Here is a 21,888-nt window from a genome sequence, read left to right on the forward strand (position 1 = left end):
AATTTAGTCATTTTTCAAATGAATAAATACTTTCACCTAAGAAAAGAATATTATTATTCTGTATCCTGAACTTGTTAATTTATATTGTAATATTGTTATTTAATATCAAATCTAGTCATTGTCCCGGGCTGACACTATAAGTGAGAATACGGAGCAGGACCGAAATTTCAAAAATATCCTAATTTGCTAGGCCCATTTCACAGGCTTTTGGCTCATTTAAAGAAAAAATGCTATTTTTATATTTTTCATATTTTTTATCAAAAAATGAAAATAAACCAATGAAATTATTAATAAATGACATAAATATGAACAAGTTAAGTTACAAATACAAAATATTAGCATATCTAACATTCAAGAACATCTAAAACATCTATTAACAAGACAACAGTATTCCAAAGTTAACCATCAATAGTGCAAATGTACAAAAAACAAACATTATCATTATTTTTTGAAATTTCATCATCACTATAGTAATTGCTTTTTTTCATGCATGTGCTCTTCTTTATAGCAAAAATATCAAGTTTTTTTTTTATAGGAATTTCGCTTTTAAATTTTACAGTCTAGTTATTATTTTACTTTAGTTTGAGAAGAATTATTGTTGAAACTCATAAATTTCTAATTCAAATTATAGAATCACAACTTATATAAGTATAAAAAAAAATACTCTCTTATGAAATATATACGGTTTAAAAATATCAATACATATAATATAAAGCAAATCAATATTAAACTCCAAATTAACCCATTTTTTAAAAATTTAATTGGACAAATTATTGTCTAAAACCAAATAAATCAAACCATTCTGTGAAATTTAATTTCAAAATGATAATAATAACTAAATATTCAAAATATCATTAACAATATAAAAAAATTAATAATATTACAATTATACAACAGAATTTTAAAAAATAAAAAAATTATAAAAAGGTCTAAACGGGCCGGCTCGTTTAAGTCCTCAGCCTTATAAGGCTAGCCTTTTTAAGCTTCTTTTCTATTTGAAGGAAAAAATTCCAAGCCTGGCCCTTATAATTTTAGGTCTAAACAGGCCGATCAGACAAGCTCAGCCCGTTTTTCCAATTCGAACTGACATAATAGCATATTGGTTATTTTCTCACATTTTCATAATTTAACTTCATGCTTTCTCTCTTTCTCTATCATTTGGAAATATTAGCCACCCCTTTTGAATTTACTATTTTCAATTTTTTTTTGGGTCAGGTTTTCTAAAAGAAAACTTAGACCCTAACACTATCATCAACCATTCTAACCACTACTGGGCCCAAACACACTAGTAGAAAAAGGCCATTTAACTGTGGTTAAAATAGGCTTTTCACAATGGTTTGGAGCCGCAATGAATTCCTGTGAAAATAAGACTTTCCATGGCAATTTTGAATAAAACGCCATTGAAAGTAAATTTTTCATGGTGGATTTATGTAATAAAATGCCGTGGAAAGTGTGATTCTAATGGTGGTTATAGTAATTAACTTCTGTTAAAAACTCATTTCACGGCAGTTATTGTGAATTTTGTTTTTTTTTTACAAGTTCTGATCAATTTCCTTTACAACCTCCCTGCAATACCAATTACAGACTAATTCCAACCATCGTAGCAAAAGAATGCAGAACCATTTCAAGACATAAACGCAATCCTAACACTAACATTACTAATGTTTCAAATTCTTATTCAATCAACTACACCTAATCATCAACAACTTAACTAGTTAATAATATATAAAACAATGAATTTAAATGTGAATGACTTAACTATTTCACATTTTCAAAACTTTCAAGCAATGTTGTTGACTAAGTATCCCCTATTATGTTGATTTCTTCAGGGTCATGTGGCACACTATCTTAAAATGCATATAAATTAAAAATAATACAGTCATTATTAGTCCACTTGATAAAAAATGTGAAGAGAATTGAAGAATTACAATGTAACTTATATTTACGCTGTCTAACTTCTTAGTAACCCCTGTCTCAATGATGTCATTCATATAGCGGATGGCATCATATCCGCATTCAACACTCTTGGGTTGACAATAGTACTAACAAAATAAAATATAAAGTTGAATATCTAACTTTGATCATTTAAAAAAATTTATAAACATTAACCTTGATTATTTAAAAAATTTATAAATATATGCTTAGCTCAAAACGATATACTTGTAGGAGAATCAATATTGGTGGTTGCTTATTTTTTCTCTTGGCTACAATGTTAAAACTATGAAAAACCCTATCAGCAATCAGGAAAAAAATGATATTAGAGCATATTTTGTAAACTTTACATGTAATAAATATAAAACATAAACCACGTGTTAATAGCATTTTTGGCTTCGTCTTGTGGAGCTCCATGAAGGGAATCGAACTAATAGACATTGTTATCAAGGGAAACAAAAACAATTAGGATCCAATGATAACTACAAAATACGAACCTTGTTAATTATAATCCTGTATATATAATTTTGTGTGCCTCAAATATAATAATATACTTACCCTTCCACATAAGTTGTAAAAATAATATTTTTTTTTGGTTGAGTCATTATGGTTATCATGTAGATTGACTTCGCTTCCATAGTATTTATTACTTTCTGCACCTTTTGAGGACACAGCCATATGTGCCCTCAAGTCCATTATCCCTACAGACGTGGATATAAAGTGCCTATTGTTCAAGCAAGAGACATTAGGACATGCATAAATATAACATGAAATAAGAAAATGATATTGTAACTTGCAAAATAGTCAGCTGCATGAAGGCTATATCCGGCTCCTCAAAGTTGAGGAGCTGAACAAGATCTTTCTTGTTAATGGTAAAGTCATATATTAAATCTGAACCCACAACTCCTAGCGGCATTTTGAAAGTAAGTGGCTGCTCCATATTTTGCAACATGGCAAAGAACTACCAAACTTCCATACATAACCGCAATGTTGGAGCAAGAGGCTTGAGGACAAGAACTATGCTCTTTGTCACATTCTTCACTGTCATTTTTGTCACATCTCGAATTTTGGGCCTAGAAGTATCAAAATTAGTCTAAAATGGGCAGGCTACCAGACCTTTTTTGGTAGAGGTCCCAGAGATTTCCTGGAAGGACAGTAGGATTCCTAGGGACTAAATTACAAAAGGAAAGTTTTCTGGGACTGAAAAAAGAGAAAGTTAGAGACTCTAGTGAAGTCTCGAGACTTAAGAATGAGAAATAGAGATGAATGTAGGCCAATAGTTATGTTAGAAGCCTCAATGAGGTGAACTTTGAGGTTAAGCCAAACCAGGGATAAAAATGTAATTTTGTAAAGTTTTGGGCTGGTAAGGGCAAAAATAAAAATTATGCCTGAAAATCCCAGAAAAATCCTAAAAAATGGGAAATGGTAGGTTAAGACTTGAACACTTCATAAAAATTACAGAAAAATGGGAATAAGGTTCAAAGGCCTGTATAAGGCTAAAAATGACAAAAGCCCCTAGAAGGAATTTGTGGAATTCCCATAGTTTTGACTGATTTGGAATATTTTCAAAAATGAATTATTTAAAGTATAAGGGAGGTCTCAGATAATTGGAAGAAAATGGAAAAAATATTTGAGGAATTATCATATGTTTTAAAAATAATTCCTCCCCAAAAAGCGAAGAGGTTGGCTTCAATAGAATTTAAAGTCTATTTATACATTATCCGATGAAAATCAAGGTCAACTGTCTAGAGGTGACTTTTGAGTTAAGAAAAATCAGAGAAATTCCTTGTGATGAATGAATAGTATTGGTACTCGGAGATAGATTCTCGAAATTGTGGATCGGTAGAAAGAATTCAGTCAAGATCACTCCGAAATAAATATTATTAATTATTTTAATTATTTTAATGGAAGAACAAAGGAAGAGCATCACTCTCTCTTTAGGCATGTTATATAATGCCATGTGGATTTATTTGAGGTGAGAAAATATGTGCCATAACATGTCCCAATGGTCCCGGGTAAGTCAAGGCCCGAAAAAGACACCATATACGGTGCAGAATGGCAAGATAGGTGGAAGAATACTTAAGGGTGTATTTTGCACGAATTTTATATTAATTTCCTCTATATTTTAATGCTAAAATGATGGAGGAATATAGAGGAGACAAGTATACGATTAGATGGGAAAAGAAGGTATTACGTGTATGGCTGGACATAAGACACGTGTACGGTTGGATTAAACGCATATGAATTGATGATGTAAGCATGATGTCATCATGATAAAGTAAGTATGATGTCATAGGACACTTGTCACTATAAGATAAAAGAGAAAATGGACGGTCCAGATCAAGCCACATACTTTTAAAATCAATAGCCCAAATTCAGTCTTGTTTTCTATAAATACCCCCTCCCCTCCCTCATTTTCGTCCAACATAGAGGAAACCTTGGGGAAGCTCGAAAAAAATGGTTTCTAGAGAGAGAAGAAGAGGGAGAAAGATCATATGCAAGATCAAGCTCTAAAAGAAGGTATGTTTATGGTTTTTGATGTAGTTTTCACTACCTTTATTGTTCTTGAGCTTGTTTATGGATTGTAATGATTTTTGGGAGCTTGAAACTCTAGAGGGACATGCTGCACGAAATTTTTAAGAATAGGAGAAGATGAAATTGATATTAGAATAATGTTCAAAGCCTTGAAAGGAATACGAATCAAGTGGTTTTATGCAGAAATTGGTTGAATTTCATGACTGTGTAACTTGAGTAATATTTCAGCCAGGGCTGGTTCTTAGGGCCAGAATTGGATTTTGATGATTTTGATGCTTCCAAAATGTTTAAAATGAAAAATTATGCGGGGTAAAGGTGAGAAAACAAGTTTGGAAGCACTAGAATTAAAAGTGGAATGTTGAGCCCTAAGACCCTATGTTCGGCCAGATCAAGTTGAGTAGGAAGGAGTTTGATTTTGATTATTTTGAGCTTGGAAATGGATTCTACATGCAAAATTGTGTGGGAATAGTATGTTGAATTAATTTTGGAAATGTTGAAAATCAAGCTCAAAAGTTAGAAACTAATATAACTCAAAGAAAACAAAGTGTTATGTTGTTGATTACCATGGCTCTAGTGAATGAATAGAAATGATGTGTTGATGCATTTAGGGTCATGAGACATTGAGGAAGATGAATGTAAAATGTTAAGCAAGCAACCCCAATGGTTGGAAGCCTTCTTGTGTGCTTGATGTGTATGTGTGTATGTGCTATTAATGCCATGATGTGACTAAGTCATACTGCTGAATTATGATTACTATGTTTAGTTAAGCATGCCTTGGTGTTATGTTATATGAATATGAATGGACTAGCTTACTTTCCATGGCATTTCACTATACATGAATGATAAAGTTATATGCACAAAAGCATGTCATACACTTACTACATCCATCTTACATGCATAAATGGTAATGTTTGCTACTGAGATTCTCCCGAATCTCACCCTCCCTTAACCAACCATACTAGGTGCAAGAGGATGAGAGAAGAAATCAAGAAGTGGAGCAAGAAAGAGAGGAAAAGAATTTAAGAAATGTATTACATTACGCTGTACACTTTGTATACCAATGTATGTTGTAATTGTGCCATTGATGGTATGTGATGATAAATGATGATGTTGGATTATGTAATTGGCTATGATAATGTATAGGAATGGTATTATGTATAGAAAGACTTAATCATGAACTGTTAGTGCAAATTATGGGGATAAGCCATCCCTAATTAGACAACAAAATAGTGGCAAAGTGGAAGTGAGGCAAATAATTAATTTGGCTCATGAAATTTGACATGATTAAAGGACACATCCTAAGCTTTAAAACAAGTGATAAATTACTTAAAACGGATGTGTGTGCTAAGAGTTATGTCCTCCTGAAGTTGGACCTGTAATTTGAAACGTAAACAGTGAATAGTAACCCAACTAATTATGTTGAAATTTTCAATCTACGAGCTTATTTCATGAATCGCTTGAACCGCAATGTTTCCAAACGTGTACTCTGAGAGGTTAAAGGAAGGATGTTTTAATTTTCTTTGCCGTTGCTACGAGCTTTCCAACCGGTTTTCTTAGCCATAAAATGAAATTTCCTTTAGCCTGGGCTAGTAGTCAAACCTCATCAGTAGGGTTGGGTACTGGTGTACCGCCTCAACCATTACGACCATTATAGACTTTATCCACTATCACCTCTTTTGGAATTTTCTTGCCATGGATTGTTGTTTCTGAGAATGCTCGATCATTAACGACATGGCGAGATGAACCTTCAAATTCCACATAGAGAGCATACGACAGTCTATTGTCTTGGGCAGGGTCAGGGCTAGGGTCAAGGTCAGACACTATCACCTGTTTCGTCTGATTATTACTGCCCTTCCCATTTTTAATCATAGGTGAACTCTGAAACATAGAAAGAAATTACTTAAGGCAATGGATGAAATGAACATTGATAAGATTTGAAGAGATGTGTGATTATTACCTACAACAGTTTAGACACCTGAGGCATCTGAAATCTGGTTGTGCCCATCGTCATCATAGCTTGTTGAAACTTGACATCGAACGCTTCACACATCTTTTATATCTCAAACCATATAACAAATCCCAAATTATTTAAATAATGGACAAATTAATCAATCAACTAACCAATAATATAAGAAACAAATACAAGATAAATTTAAACAACTATAACTACCAAACAAAAAACAACAATCTTAAACCAATTCAATGAATAAAGATTTTTAAAATTAAAACTTCTGAATCCAAAACGGGAACATAGATGATATCTATTTGCTATGAAATTTTAAACAACACTTTATCATTAATCAAAGTTCATAACAAAAAAAAAAATTGGCCAAAACACTTAACATATTATTTATTGAGATTTCAAACTTAAGAGTTAATCAACATTTAAACATGTTTCTAGTGCCATGTATAGGAAGTAATTGCAGTTTTTAATTTCAAATATTACCAACCAACTCTCCAAACACAAAAGATACTCTCTTAAAGCTAGAACTTTTAAATCCAAAACGGGAAACAAAATTATATCCATTTGTCATGAAATTTTAAAACACTTTATCATCAATCAAAGTTCATAACAAAAAAAAATTGGCTAAAACACTTAACAGATTATGTATTGGTAAATTCTCAAAGTTTATTACAAAAATTTGACAAAATTTTGAAATAAAATATCAAAAAATTATTAAAAAAATTTACAAACTTAAGAACTATCACTTTGAACATTTAAACATGTTTCTAATGCTATGTGTAGGAAGTAATTACAATTTTCAAACTCCAAATGTCACCAACTAACCCCTCAAGCATATAAGATACTCAAAATACACAATGCAAAACGTCCAAAATGAAAAACCAATCAACCGATTTTATATATAATAGATTTATATCATCAAAACATCCAATACAACAAGAAAAAAAGGAAAAGAATGAATGCAGAGGAAACTCATGCAGTGGGAGACGAGTAAAACGCCAGAAGAGGCGAGAATGATTGGTGAAAGACTTCGGCAAGCAAAAAGGTAGCGAATGGAGGATAAAAAATGACAATAAAAGGAGGGGATTTGTCAGAAAATACAGGGTGGTGGGACAGACTAGGGGACTACGACGCTGTAAATTGTGAAACTGCAAAACTGTAGAAACAAAAATACATGACAAGGATTTATTTGAAAACTTTTCACGACGATTACACAAATAACTGCCTTAGAAAGAACTTTTCAAAAGCTTTTTGACGGCAGTTATATTAATAATCGCTAAGGAAAGTCAATCGTCACACCATATAATTTTAAAAATGTCACTGCCTCTTTTTTCATAGTGTTTTTATGTTTAACCGCTGTAAAATGACATCATTGAATGTATTTTTTACAGTAGTGGTGAGAACATCCAACAAGGGGAGGCCCTTTTTTCTTTTTAATGAAAAGACAGATTTGTCAACATTTAAGCAAAATGATAGCCAAGCGTTTCAGCTTCTTTACATGATATTGTATCAAAAAAACAGTCTAGATAAAAACATAGGAGCCCAATGAAAAATTAAAAAAAAAAAAAAGAGGCAGAAAACAACAATAACATGAACACTAGAATAATAAAGAGAATAGCTTAGAATTGGATCAACATATCTCCAACTATAATAGAGCAAAATATGATGCGAAAACAGTCAAGAATAAGGCAACAGCACTAAGGTCAGTAGCAAACTATCTATTGCAACTATGTAGGCCTTAAAAATCTAAAAAAATGACAAGCCAACCATAACTCACGAATTGATAAGAAGTAGTACGACCATAAGAAGGCCTCTTTGCAGCAACAGGTTTTAAGAACCAACCAAAAAACTTCTTTCTCAAAGGAATCCACATTCCCCTGCTCATCTCATTATCTCAATGAGCAGAGAATGCTCATCACCTCAACGGCGGCCTTTGGGATGAGATATCACTTCCTCCACCTTTTTAAATAGACTTTTTCATTAATTTTATTTTTTTATCTATAACCTTGAGTCATTAATATAAAAACTAGTTTACTAATTTGAATAGATTAAGAAAACTAGTTAAATTAATTATTTATAATAATTAGGTGTTGTCTTTTTTAGAATATCCTTGCTAATCATAATACGTATTAGCTAGAACTACCATTTGATGATGGAACATTTAACATGTGCAATTACTATTACCACTATTTTGGAAAAATGGATAAATATGAGATATGAAATGAATTGTAGTCTTATATTTATAACCAAATTGAATATCATACTAACTCTTATATTTAGCATTCTAAGATTTTTTTTTTTTAGTAATACTTAGTATCCAAAACTAATTAATTTTTAGTAGTACATCCAAAATATGTTTCAATTCGTGAGTATTACTTAAAAAAAAAACTTTAGAGTGCTGGATGCACCAAAAATCAATTTATAATACTGGGTATACAGGAAAAATATTTCAAGATAGTGGATGCAGTAAAAATTAATTAATTTGGAATACTAAGTATTATTGAAAAAATACTTCATGATATTAGATACATTAAAAATTAATTAATTAATTAATTTAAAATATTAGGTGCCACTGTAAAAATACTTTAAGGTCCTAGATGCACTATAAGAATAATTAATTTATGATATTAGGTGCACCTAGAAAAATACTTTAACTTGTTGAGTGTTCTAAAAATTAATTAATTAGAAGGGAAAACTAATATGGAGGTCCTTATAATTTATCTTAATTTTTAATTAGGTCCTTAGAATTTTTTTTCTTTTCATTAGGTCCTTTAAGTTTTCACCGTTAAAACTAGTTAGTCCCTCTTCTTTAAAACTGTTAAATCAGAACTAACGCAGTCTAAAATCCGCAAGAAAGGGAGAGGTGGTAACAACTACACAAAGCTTTGACAGCTAGACGTGACTAAGCATTCATTGAGTTCCATCGTCTTCTCTAGCCAAGCGAGATTCATTGTAGTTAGTTCTACGCTCTCTGCTAGTGCCTCTCTCTCTCTCTTGAATGCCTGTGTGCTCTCTCTCTTGAATGTTTGTGTGCTCTTTCTTTTTGTATTCAGTTCTACTCTCTCTCTCTTCCTCTCTTCTGTGATTGCGTACAATTCATGCTCTCTGCTTGTGTACTCTCCCGCTAGTTTATCTTCTGGTGTGCTTCAATCCCAATCTATTTTCTAGCCTCAAGGCGTATAGGTGAATTTGTATCTAGTTCTCGAAAAATGACGCGTAGAGAAGTTCTCTCACCATTATTTTTTCATCTCGCTATTATTATTTATCTTATTGTGTGCTCTAGTTTCAAGTCTCCTCTGGTTGTGTTTCACTTTTGTATGTGTGTTGGAAAAGAAGGTTCATACATATATAGCAGCACATTCAGAAAGGATTCTGCAGTTTTTTCAATTTGGCCGCTTGTTTCATACTTGACTGACTTCAGTTCAGAATTTTATGATATTTTTGTTTGACCAAAAGTTGCCATAAAAAAAAAATCAAAAGGAAAAACTTCCCATACAATTATATTCGGTCCCTTGGGTTTGAAAGACGCCATTTCAGCAATGCATAATGACAAAATATGCATCAGGCCATCAATGAGTTTTTATAACCTTAGAATTTGCGCAAAAGCCATCTTCAACCCATATGGGATTTCCCCTTCAGCACCTTCGACAGCTTGTGTCGCTGGTCTGAATTTCTCTTCACCCACGATTTGCACAAAAGCCATTTTCAGCCTCAATCTTCTGTGCTCTTACTCTTTCAAATATCAAGTGGCAACTTTGCTTGCTTTTCTGCAGAAGAGTTCAATGACCTCCCTTTTGACTGCAAACCCCAGACCATTCCAACTTCCAAATGGCTTTTGCCTTTCGTTCTCTGTAACCCGACTTGGCTCCGCCCTTGTGTTTGCTCAATCCACGTTGCAATCTATGTCCATATGTGTGCTTAATCAGATCTTATTTAGCGCCACATCATCTCTGTCAAGTTTAACTAACGGCATGTCAAAGACTTTTTAAACGGAAGGACTAACACAATTAACTGAGCAAACAATAAACCCTTGATAAAAAGAAAAAAAACTCTAAGGACCTAATTAAAAACTAAGATAAACTGTAAGGATCTCCATATTAGTTTTCCCTAATTAGAATACTGGATATTATTAAAAAATATTTTGAGATGCTGACTGTAACAGGATATTAAATTTTTCTAAAAAAAGATAAAATCATCATCGTCATTATCATCATCATCTTTTAAGGGAGGAGCTCATCCCCCTAAACGCTGCTGTTGAGGGGATGAGGAGGGCATGCAAACCCTTGCTGTTATTTAGGATTAAAAAGGTGTTTGGGTAGAAATAAAATTATGATTTTAAAGATGTTTTTACGGTATACGAAATAAATATGTGAAAGAGTTTATGTCGCTTTAAAAAAAAAATACTTTTGAAAAGTATTTTTATACTCATCCAGACACCCCCCAACTTGACTCTGCTGTTGAGAAGAGTCCTGGATAGCAGGAAGGAGGTGACGTGGAACACATTCGTCCGTCTGTCCGTTCGTCCGTCCGATGTGGCCAATCATCACGCGTTGGCCATTGCCCTGTCACTGAAAGTTTAATTTAAATAACAATATATAATTAAAATAATTATATAATAATATGATAATCATCATCATCATCCTGGTTGAGCGATATTCCGCAATTTGTGCTTCTTCATTTGTAATTTTTTTTCTTGTCTTCTCTGCATTTGTTTATTGATAGCATAGATATTGGATGATGTGTAATTTCATAACCATTTTCTTAACTTTTTCATGATTGTCATTTATTGAGGATGGTATCAATTATAATTGGCGATGGGGATGAGTGCAATGGATAAAATATAATGATTCTCATGGTCTGATTGGTCTCTGTTGAATGGGAAGACGGAGTCTGTTCGTAAAAACATAAACTTCGAGTTGCAGAGAGTGAGCGAGCCCGAGAAAGAGAGAGAAAGATGGAAGTAGGTTTTCTAGGTCTGGGGATAATGGGCAAAGCTATGTCCTTGAATCTGCTACGCCATGGGTTCAAGGTCACTGTTTGGAACAGAACCCTCTCCAAGGTACGTCTTTCTGCAGCTGTTTCTAATGGCAATAATGCTTGCACTATCTGGCATGTATTGGTTTGTTTTTTGCTCCCAAGCGTCAATCTGATTTGTGTGGATGAGATGACTCGGTTTAGGATCGGAGTGGTGTGGGAAGTTACTGGGTTTCCCTTCTTAAACAATATGCAATTCGATGTTTATGCGTAATAATCTATGGTTATTTCTGTATAATTAACGTAGAAGTTGCTGATTTCTTTTTATTGCTCTTTTTTATTTACTGCTGACTGATTCAGTGGTTAGTTTTGTGCTTTTGCGTTACTACTTTCTTCTGCCCTGCTTTTTGATGCTCTCTGCTATCCAAGGACTTGTTTACATTGAAGTTCTCGGGCATATGTGGCGGTGCTGTGTGTTCTCTTAGACCTCTAAATTTGATTTTGTTCTCTGGTTTTCAAGCTAAATGACATTGGAGTTTTAAAAAATTAGGATCAAGCAAGAGGTGATTTCAATTTGTGATTGAAAAAAACTATTACGCTTCGATTTTGTGAGGTAGAAATGCAAGGAGATTTCTAACCTAGCTGTCATCTTCATTCCCAAATTTTGTAAAGAATGAAATTTTACCCCGAAAGAAAAGAAGGAAAAAGAGGGCTAGAAAATAGAAACTGGATTCCGTAAGAAAGCGAACTTCTTGCATCTTGCTCAAATTTCAGATTATGTAAAGCATTTTGGCTCTTTTTTTTTTTTTGGGAATATTTGATTTTTGTGCCCAAATCATGTATGACAGCAAAGCTAAAATCACTAATTAAAAGAAGGATTGAATGCATGAGAAAAGATTTTTATATGAGAACACCATCAAACATATTGCCTTCTATTTCTTATACGAATATATCTTCTTTCCTTTTTTTTTTTGGTCTCATCTTATGCAAACAAATCTAACAATGAGTGCGTTAACCTAGTGTGATGAACTCGTCCAACATGGTGCTTCAATTGGAGAAACCCCCGCTGCTGTAGTTAAGAAATGCAAGTATACGATTGCAATCTTATCTGATCCTTCAGCTGCTCTCTCGGTCAGTAATTATGGTCATTATATTATGTGTAAGTTCTCTGACGTGTAACTGCTATTGCTCACTTGAATTGCTTCCTATGGTGGTTTATTAGGTGGTCTTTGACAAAGATGGCGTTCTAGAGCAAATTAACAATGGAAAGGGTTACATTGACATGTCAACAGTTGATGCCGATACTTCTTTCAAAATATCTGAGGTTAGCATTGCCTGATGCGGCTAAAATTTGTTTCCGAATCATTTAGAAGTCCTTCAAATATGAAATAGCTGTGATCTGTTTTTTAATCAACTTTCGGTAAGTGCAACATATTTATATCTGAGGTTGAGCTGCATGGAATTTTCTATTACTCGCCTGTGAATATGGTATTCTGGATTGTAATGAATGTATGGCTGAGAGTGCTGGCAAACCCTCCCTTTTCTTTCCTTATCTCTCTTATGCCCTAACTTGGATTTGAAATAATAATCTTAGAATGTTATTGGTAATTATGTGTGTGTCCTTTTCGCTGGCTGTGTTATATGGGGTTTTTTGTTTAACACAAGCACGAGAGCATATTATATGTGCATACCTGAATGTTCACAACTTGGGTTGCCCCTGTCTATGAGAGCGTGTAAAAGGGAAACGGAGAAGATTTTCACCGACACTTGAATATGAACAAGTTAGTGTCCGCACATGATAATATATCTTCAAGGATACATTTGAAATGCTCTAACAATACTACGATGATGAGCTACAAATATGTGAGTTGTTGCTATTAATCGGTCATGTGATTTAAGATTGATAATACAAATGAAGACCACAAGGAAGAAAGTTGGTGTTACTGGACATCATTCTTTCTTCTCCTTCAACTATTTTAGCTGGGATTACTTGAAGTTCTCCATGTTGAATATTCTACTATTCTGTATCTTATTTTATCTAAGCCCGTCCATGCTATCTTCAAAAGCTGGTGGTTTGCATGCAATTGATTTCTAAGTTGAAACTGAAAATTCATTAGAGATTTTGATATTGACTTGATTTCCATAGGCCATTACCTCAAGAGGAGGTCGCTTCCTTGAAGGTCCAGTTTCAGGTAGCAAGAAGCCTGCAGAAGATGGCCAACTTGTAATACTTGCTGCTGGGGACAAGGTAAACAAATATAATACTCAGAAAACGCGGGAATATGTTTAAATCTTGCTTGCTATTCTGCTGTACTTCTAAAAATTTGAGGTATATGAACTGTTAATAGTTCTTTCTTCCCCCACTATTTTAATACATGGTGTCTCGGTAGAAGTTATCAGATACGATGGTGGTCCATAATTATACTACATCGTTCTAATAATTTTTTGTTGACCATTGATACTTTCACATTTGTTATGCGTGATATGCCAGAACAAAATGCATATGTTTGAGCAATACATTGAGATTGTAATCAAATGACAATAAGCTATGCATGTACAATATTCCCTGTTATCTGGATGAGCTCTTCAAGAAACCACGGCTTTGGTGACCCTTAATAATCTCAAAAAAATTGCAAATGCAGTGATAATCTTACTGTTCAAAATAGAACCAACAGCCATATTTTTATGTGTCATAGACAGCTAAATAACTCGTGTGGATGGTATTAACTAGTAGGAAGCGAGGAAGAAAAGGAGGCAGAACATATTTTGCGAGTTATGGATTTGTTGAAATTCTTAGTTATTTATCTGATAACTTTGGGGATGGAGTTCCAAGTTTGTAAAGGCTGCGGTCCTTAGGTGATGAATTTGAGACGTTTCAGGAGAACCAAAGGAAATCTCTCTCCATTTCTTTCAAAACAAAGTTGAAGTGTTTGCTTTCTAGTAAGTTGCAGCTCAGAGTTGGCCAACTCAATGCTTCTGTTTTTACTCTTTACGGATCACACAAATCTTCCTTTCACCTTATATCTTGTTCAGGAATCATATGTCAAACACACAGGTTTAATTTAAACATATAAAAATAGGACTTTCTATCATTGCTATATGTGGTATATTTTTTCTTGCGGATTCATCATTACCCTTTGCATTTCTTGTGTAGGCATTGTATGATGAAATACTTCCAGCATTTGATGTATTGGGCAAGAAGTCTTTCTTCCTAGGGGAGGTTGGAAACGGTGCAAAAATGAAACTTGTCGTTAATATGACAATGGGCAGGTAATATTTTTCTTTCCCTGTTTCATTGTTTTTCAACTTTTTCCCCTCTTGGGAGCATGGTGGGGACTTCAGTCCCCAGGTTTTCCTTGTAACAGTTGAATTCTAGCTGTTACACACTCATCTTTTGTCTTATGCAAATTATTTGCGCTGTTGTCGCCCTTGCAGTATGATGAATGCTTTTGCCGAGGGACTCATGCTAGCCGGAAGAAGTGGTTTAAATCCTCAAACTCTTCTCGATGTGCTGGTAAGAGTTTTTGACCTTGAAAATGATTGCATGCACCTGATGATTCCATTACGAAGCATAATTGAGATATTTTGTGCAGGATCTTGGTGCGATGACCAACCCCATGTTTAGGTTAAAGGGACCAACAATGCTCCAGAATAATTACAACCCGGCTTTTCCACTAAAACATCAGCAGAAGGACATGAGATTGGCTCTTGCCCTTGGAGATGAAAATGCTGTATCAATGCCTGTTGCAGCTGCCGCAAATGAGGTTTATGCTATTCACATCACATTTTCTTTATATGCCCAAAAAAAGAGCAGAAGTATAGTTCTTCATACAACTCACGTGCAATCGCTATGACTAGCAAGAGATAGACTCCATGAGTTGGGCTCACTACTCTTGTGGAAAGTGAACTTCTAGCTTAGTCATAGTAAGAAAATCTGCCAATTAACCACATAGTCACAGACTCACGGGAGGGAAGTCTCTAGATTCATAGAACTCAAAATCCAGGAGCAAGCATAACCTAAACATAAAGCATTTATTTTGGCTTAGCTCAATATAGCCCTGGCCTTGGAAATGTTAAAATGGGGGCAATGTCGCCCTTAGTATTAAAAAATGTTAATGGTCCCTGTTAGTTTTTTAACAGTTAGGGCGAGATTACTCCTTTTTTAACACTTTCAAGGTGAGCCCAAAAAAAAAAAAAGTCCAGATAGCTGTTCGCGAATAATTCCAGGGTAAAAATGACAGTTAACCAATTTATTATTGATTTTGTCTGCATAAACTGCAGAAGGATGCTTGCATGCCAACTCTCTCCTACCTAAATTAGGGAGCACTGTTGAAATAGGTATAGGGAGCACTGTTGAAATAGATATATGATAAAGAAGTAACAGAAAGGTGAAGAGTAATAGTGAACAGAATCAGAAATAGGCATTTGCAGTCAGAAAGCTTAGTTTTATGGAAAGGAAATGAAAGATGGGAGAGAAAAGGAACAAAAACGGTAAATGCTCATTGATGCTATTGGTCTTAAGCGTACTATGTTTCTCTACCATACCTTATATCCAGTCCCTCATTTCTAGCAACCAGCAATTTTACATCTTCAACCTTTCATAATGAAGAATTAATTCTAATATCAAAATTCTTAGCATATAAATCAACTAGCTAATCCCTATTTTGTGCAGTAATCTTTAATTCAGATTCTCATTGAGACGTTGAGTAGCATGTCACCTTCTGCGGTCTAATCGGGACTGATACCATTGGCGACCACTTTTGATTGAACAATGGAAGATGAGCAAGAAGAATCATTATCAATTTAATGTAAATAGTTCATTATTATTGAACAATTATGAATACATAAATAAATAGAATGAGTAATTTTAGGATTTAGTGAAGAGCTTAACAAAGGAATATGAACCTGAATGCTATTCCTTAGTTTCCTAGGACAACTATAGTTCGTTGATCATTGGTAAATAAATCCATTTTGACTTTGATATTTTTGTCATTGTTCTTTTATTCCCTTTCCTCTCCTACATTAGTCTAGCTTTTGAAAATAATAAATTGCAAATAGGTTGCTCTCATTTACTACGTTTCATGAAGACATAACCATCGAATTCTGCGCGTTGCTTGTTTGCAGGCCTTCAAGAAAGCAAGAAGCTTGGGTTTGGGAGACCTTGACTTTTCAGCCGTCTTTGAAACTCTGAAACCTCATGGACCTTCATCTTGATGTAAAATCCAAGTCCATTGCTAATGCATTTTCAATAATAAACAGTAATTGATTGAACCCCTGTTGTGAGGCAACAAGAATAGAGTGGTTATATGTGAGAAAAACATAAGGAATTTAAGCAGAGACAATGGTTACGGTTTTTATATGTTGACTCGGAGCATTCTTAATGAGCATGGCTTCTCACTCTCTCTCACCTCAAATCGCTAGAAAGGTGACTTTGGTTTTGGTGATTTTACTGAATGGCGACTTGTTAGCTGTTCTTCAGTGTTATTCTGGGTTTATTCCAAGAGTCTGAAACACAATGGTACCATCCAAATGCACAATTTTTGTTATAACTCTGCTGTTTAATATAAAAATTAGTTGGGAGCTAGATTTAATCCTATTGATTCAATATATTTCATACAAATCAAAAAAAGTTTTAAACTGTACTAATTTTTTTATTAAAATGTAACAAAATTTTTACTTTATCCCCTATTTATTATATATATTAAAAAAATAATTTTCTACGAAGGCAAAATAGTGTATTCATGTTAAAAATTTGATGAAGTGAGTTGTAAATAGGGTGAAGAAAAAATTTCTCTCTAATCTATAAATAGAACTAGATGAGTATATATTAAGATGTTTCTATCAAAGGTAGTTTCAATATACATAATTGAAGAGGATAGTTTATGAAAATCAAATTTATATATTACAAATAACCAAGTCAAATAATTTATTTAATATCTTTAAATTAATTATTTAACTTTTATATTAAGTACAAGAAATAATACTATACTAAATAAAAATAATACAACACTAATAATAAAATGATAAACAGAGTGCTCCTATTCAAAACAGTAAAAACCCTGTGATCTTCAACCAATGCGCTTCAATATTACCAGGGGTAAGGCTATAGCTTGTTTCAATACTCAGCGGTTTGATCATACCAAGCCTCCGCAGTTTCCGAATCTCCCTGTCAAATGGCTACATGCATCACGTGTGGTAATGTTATCATTTGAATGCTATCACGAGGTTGAGGTTTTGATTCATTCTCATAATTTTGCAATTCAATTTATTATAAAATTCACAAATGTGATGATGAAACTAATTTTCTTCATATCTTAAATAACATGAAATTGAGTAATTAAATTAAATTTTCAATAATCATATAATCATATAATCAAAAAGTTTATGAGTAATTTATTATTCGTGTTTGTTCATTGAATATGTTATAGCATATACTACTCCCTGGTAGGGTGCGTACATGCTCTTTTCTAACGTTTCTTTTGACTCATGTACACGTCTAATTATATTTTTTGCTCGCAATAGTGTTTTCTGAAGTGTTTTACATATTTATAAAGAGTTTATTTATGAACATATCTTTTGTGGGGCTAAAAAATAAACCCAAATTTTCAAGTCCTTTTTTATCACAAAATATTCAACCATTTTATAGACTTGTATTAGAAAGTGGAAAAAAAAAACACCGTTGGATATGATATGAACTTTTTATTTAGTCTATTTTATATAAGAATTCAACTACATTGTTGAACAGAGAATTAGCACACTTGCGGGCGATATATATACAAGATCAAGATAATCAAGTATAAATAGATTCATGCAAACAAACAAAACGCACACACGCAGAGGAATAATTTCTTTTTCTAAAAAAATAGGTAATGACTTAGTCAAAATTAGTTAATTTCATTTATCCTTTCCATACATAAAATATATTTTTAAATATTCAAAAATTAAAATATCAAATTTATAGAAAAAAATGTTATTTGACGAGGCAATTAATTATTTGAGAAAACAAATACTAAGATTCATTAGCACTTGGAATACTGGAAGCACATCTCATCAATCCGCCCCCCAAAAAAAAAAGAAAGGAATACTGGAAGGTCTGACGGGAAAAAAGGCTAAAAGAGATTCAAGTTTTTCTTCATCGGCTAACGTCAAGAGTTGTCAACTCCATGGAGGCACCTTTTTCTTACATGAAAATATCAACATTAAATAAACAAAGAGACATTACAACCAACTAGCTATTGGCAAGGCAATTAGTGAGTCTAAATAAGGAAAATTAACATACTAATCAGAAATTAAAAAAATGAAAACCAGGAAAAACATTAACAAGGGAACATAATCCAGTCGAGTGGCACTTGTACTAGAAGAGCTCAAAGACGAGGGATAGATGAACCTTCTCTTATGGCATACAATGTGTAGAATTATTCTATTATACATCAAATTATATAATTCAAGGAGATGCGAGAATCCGAGCATCACATATTCATGAAAATAACCTGACCTTCTCTTGGAGCAGGTATCCCAAAGGACTCAACTAAATGAGACAAAGAATGATATCCATTCGGTTCACCAAAAGAAGCAAACATTTGGAAACCATTCAAGCAAATTTAACTTCAACATTAGCATAACACAGACTCATATACCTCTTATTTATGCTCACACTTCGAAATAATTTTACACATTGATTTTCTTGGTTGTAAAATAGCCAAATAAACTTTAATGCAGTCCACAAATTACTACAAGGAATTATCAAAATCCAAGAAAACTATATTTCAGATGCAACTCAAATTAAAGAGCATGCACCCGTAAGTCAAAATCAGAATAAACTACTCCTCCGATCCTAAATATAAACCCATTTTGTAATGTAAAATACACTACAAACTAGATCTTATATTTAGGACCAGAGGAGTAAAATAGAAGGAACAAAGTGATGTTGAAGACATATTATTCACTGACAACAATAGTCAAAAGGAATGTGTCAAACATATTTCTCGAACAAAATTTCTCCAGCAACGTTGACTTCCCTGTATGATCAAACAATTTTAATTGGGAAGTAACAAGAAATTGCTGGCCCTTAAAGGAAAAGTTCAACATTTATACCACTTCATTATATATTAGGACTAGTGTTTCCGACCTTATTTTATGGTTTAGAAGGCCACCACCAATCATTTCACGAAGAAGCTTCTCAGCATTATCATTCTCTCTCTTCTCTAAAAGAGCTCTAGTAAGTGTTTTATATGTTACTGAGTTTGGGAGACATCCATTTGCTCGCATTTTTAAAAGTAAGGACATAGCATCATCAAAGAACCCTTTTCTACAACGCCGACTAACCATAATGGTACATGCGTAGACATGTAGATGATAGCCACTAACCAGAAGGCACTGAAAAATCTCTTGAGCATCTTGTAGTCTACCACCTTTACACAAGCCATCGATAAGTATATGGTATGTGTATATATCAGGTTGAATTCTCTTCGCAGCCATTTGCCTAAATAATGTAATCCCCTAATCAAGATTTCGACTTTTGCAAAATGCACCTAATAAGATATTACAAGTGATTATATAAGGGGAATGACCACTTTTTTGCATCTCATAAATGAGATCTCGCGCATTAGACATTCTCCCTGATTTGCACAAGCCATTATTAATAACAGAAGTATAAGTTATCACATCAGGAACCAAGCTTTTGCGACGCATTTCTCTAAAGAGATCTAATGCTGCATCGAATCTTACTAAATCCGTTGATCAGTATGGTATAAGTAACTACATCAGCTGCTGCACCACTTTGAACCATCTTATTGAATACTACATTTGACTCACGTTATTCATCAGGCAACATCCGTCCATTAGAGAATTGTCAGTTGCAGCATTTGGTCTCTCACCACATTTCATCATCTTAGCAAACACTGTTTGGGCTTCGACAATCCTCCTTTCTTTACAAAATGCATCAATCAATACATTGAATGTATAAACATTGGGTTTGATGCTTTTCAATACCATTTCATGGAGCAATTGGTAAGCTTCTTTCCACTGTCCAATGCCGCCATAACCATGGATTAGAGAGTTACAAGTGACTGAAAAGGGCAGCAGTCCTCTATGAGTCATTTCAAAACACAATTGATTCGCCTCAATGACATTTCCAAGCTTGCAAAGGCCACCAATTATAGTGTCGTACATGACTACATTAGATTTAATTCCCTTTCTCTCTATCATTTGCACCAATTTAATAGCAGACCTTATTTTCCCTACGTTACACAGTCTGTTGATCAGGTTTCCATAAGTAAGTTTACCGAATAGAAATCCTTTAGCCGTTAAGTCATCATAAAGGTCCAGTGCTTCCCCAACCTTGTTGCTAATGCAGAGTCCTTTTAACAAAGTAGTTAAGGTTATGGCATCTTTAGAATCATTCCCAACATTGAGAAAGCGGAATTCATCTGACCCACCTGACAGTAACAATTGATCAAGATGTTCAGAGTAAATAATCAGGGAGAAATCCCTTGAACTCCGCTTGAGCAAACAATGAGATCACAATTCGGAAGTGGTTAGACTTATTAGTTTTGATCATGGGAGGTGGGGGATGCACATGGAGTAAGCGATGAAATGAAGCAACGCTGTCATCAACGTTATTCGCATGAGTTTGGGAATGAGCAAGAAATGGGAAAAGGGAAGCATGAGAAACGCAGAAGATGGACGAAACAGAGCAAATTTTCGGAATGCATGCCTCGAAGCTGGACACATTAGATGAAGACAATGTGGGATTGTTGAGAAGGGGCACCAAGTCGGAGGCGAACTTCGAGCGGTTAAAGGTTGTTTCTTTTCTTTTTTTTTTTTTTTTGGGGGTCAAGAGCGGTTAAAGTCGAGGGAATGCACACAAGGGGTTTCTAGGCGTTTCTTCACCCGTCCAGCATTTGTTTGAATTTTTTTTTTTTTTAATGAAAACTGCATACAACTTAAAGACGAAAATACAGGAAAAAGGCTAGAAGCAAGGACTACTAACCTCGCTCGTCAACTTCCGCCTCCTGAATAAAAGTGGAGGTCGATTAAAAATACAAAAGATTTCTTGTGATCTATGGGCGGATTACGCCAACCTATCTATAATCTTGTTCTTATCCTACAATATGGTTACTCTAAACCTGCCAGTTCCTATGAAAAAGCAACCTCGCATCATCAAGTTTTAGCAATCGGACGGAAGATTTTTTTTCCTTTGGCAAAATTACATTCACGTTTTAAGAAAGATATTTAATTATTCTAAAGTCTATTGATAGTAAAAAGTAAATAATGATAAGTTTCAAAACAAGAAATGAAAACATGTTCAGATTGGTTACTTGTATTAGGACTTTTTGATATTAAATTTTTTTCTAAAACCTTTTGGTAATTCTCCCATTTTCTTTTTTCCTAAATTAATTAATTTAATACGCTTTATCTTGTTATAAAAGAACCTCAAGTCTTACTAGGATTATACTCCTCCGGTTTTAATATAAAACCTAGTT

General features: G+C 33.8%; 2 protein-coding genes across 2 annotated transcripts; one reads left to right on the top strand and one right to left on the bottom strand.

Moving 5' to 3' along the window:
- The first annotated feature begins 11,143 nt into the window (after nt 1-11,143).
- LOC114731512 (glyoxylate/succinic semialdehyde reductase 1) lies at nt 11,144-16,818 on the top strand. Its single transcript, XM_028918704.1, has 8 exons — nt 11,144-11,489; nt 12,425-12,535; nt 12,627-12,728; nt 13,551-13,652; nt 14,559-14,674; nt 14,840-14,918; nt 14,998-15,168; nt 16,529-16,818. Exons 1-8 carry the CDS (start codon nt 11,385-11,387, stop codon nt 16,616-16,618), a joined length of 876 nt encoding a protein of 291 aa, XP_028774537.1. The 5' UTR covers nt 11,144-11,384; the 3' UTR covers nt 16,619-16,818.
- A 3,385-nt stretch (nt 16,819-20,203) lies between these two features.
- Nucleotides 20,204-20,841, bottom strand: LOC114731506 (pentatricopeptide repeat-containing protein At1g12775, mitochondrial-like; the record flags this gene model as incomplete). Its single annotated transcript, XM_028918690.1, has 1 exon — nt 20,204-20,841. A coding segment is annotated over one exon (638 nt), but the record flags the coding sequence as incomplete, so codon positions are not given.
- Nucleotides 20,842-21,888: the final 1,047 nt, after the last annotated feature.

The sequence above is a fragment of the Neltuma alba genome, unplaced genomic scaffold (assembly GCF_004799145.2).
Source record: "Neltuma alba isolate B1F8T4 unplaced genomic scaffold, ASM479914v2 tig00002530_pilon, whole genome shotgun sequence".
NCBI classification, from domain to species: domain Eukaryota; kingdom Viridiplantae; phylum Streptophyta; class Magnoliopsida; order Fabales; family Fabaceae; genus Neltuma; species Neltuma alba.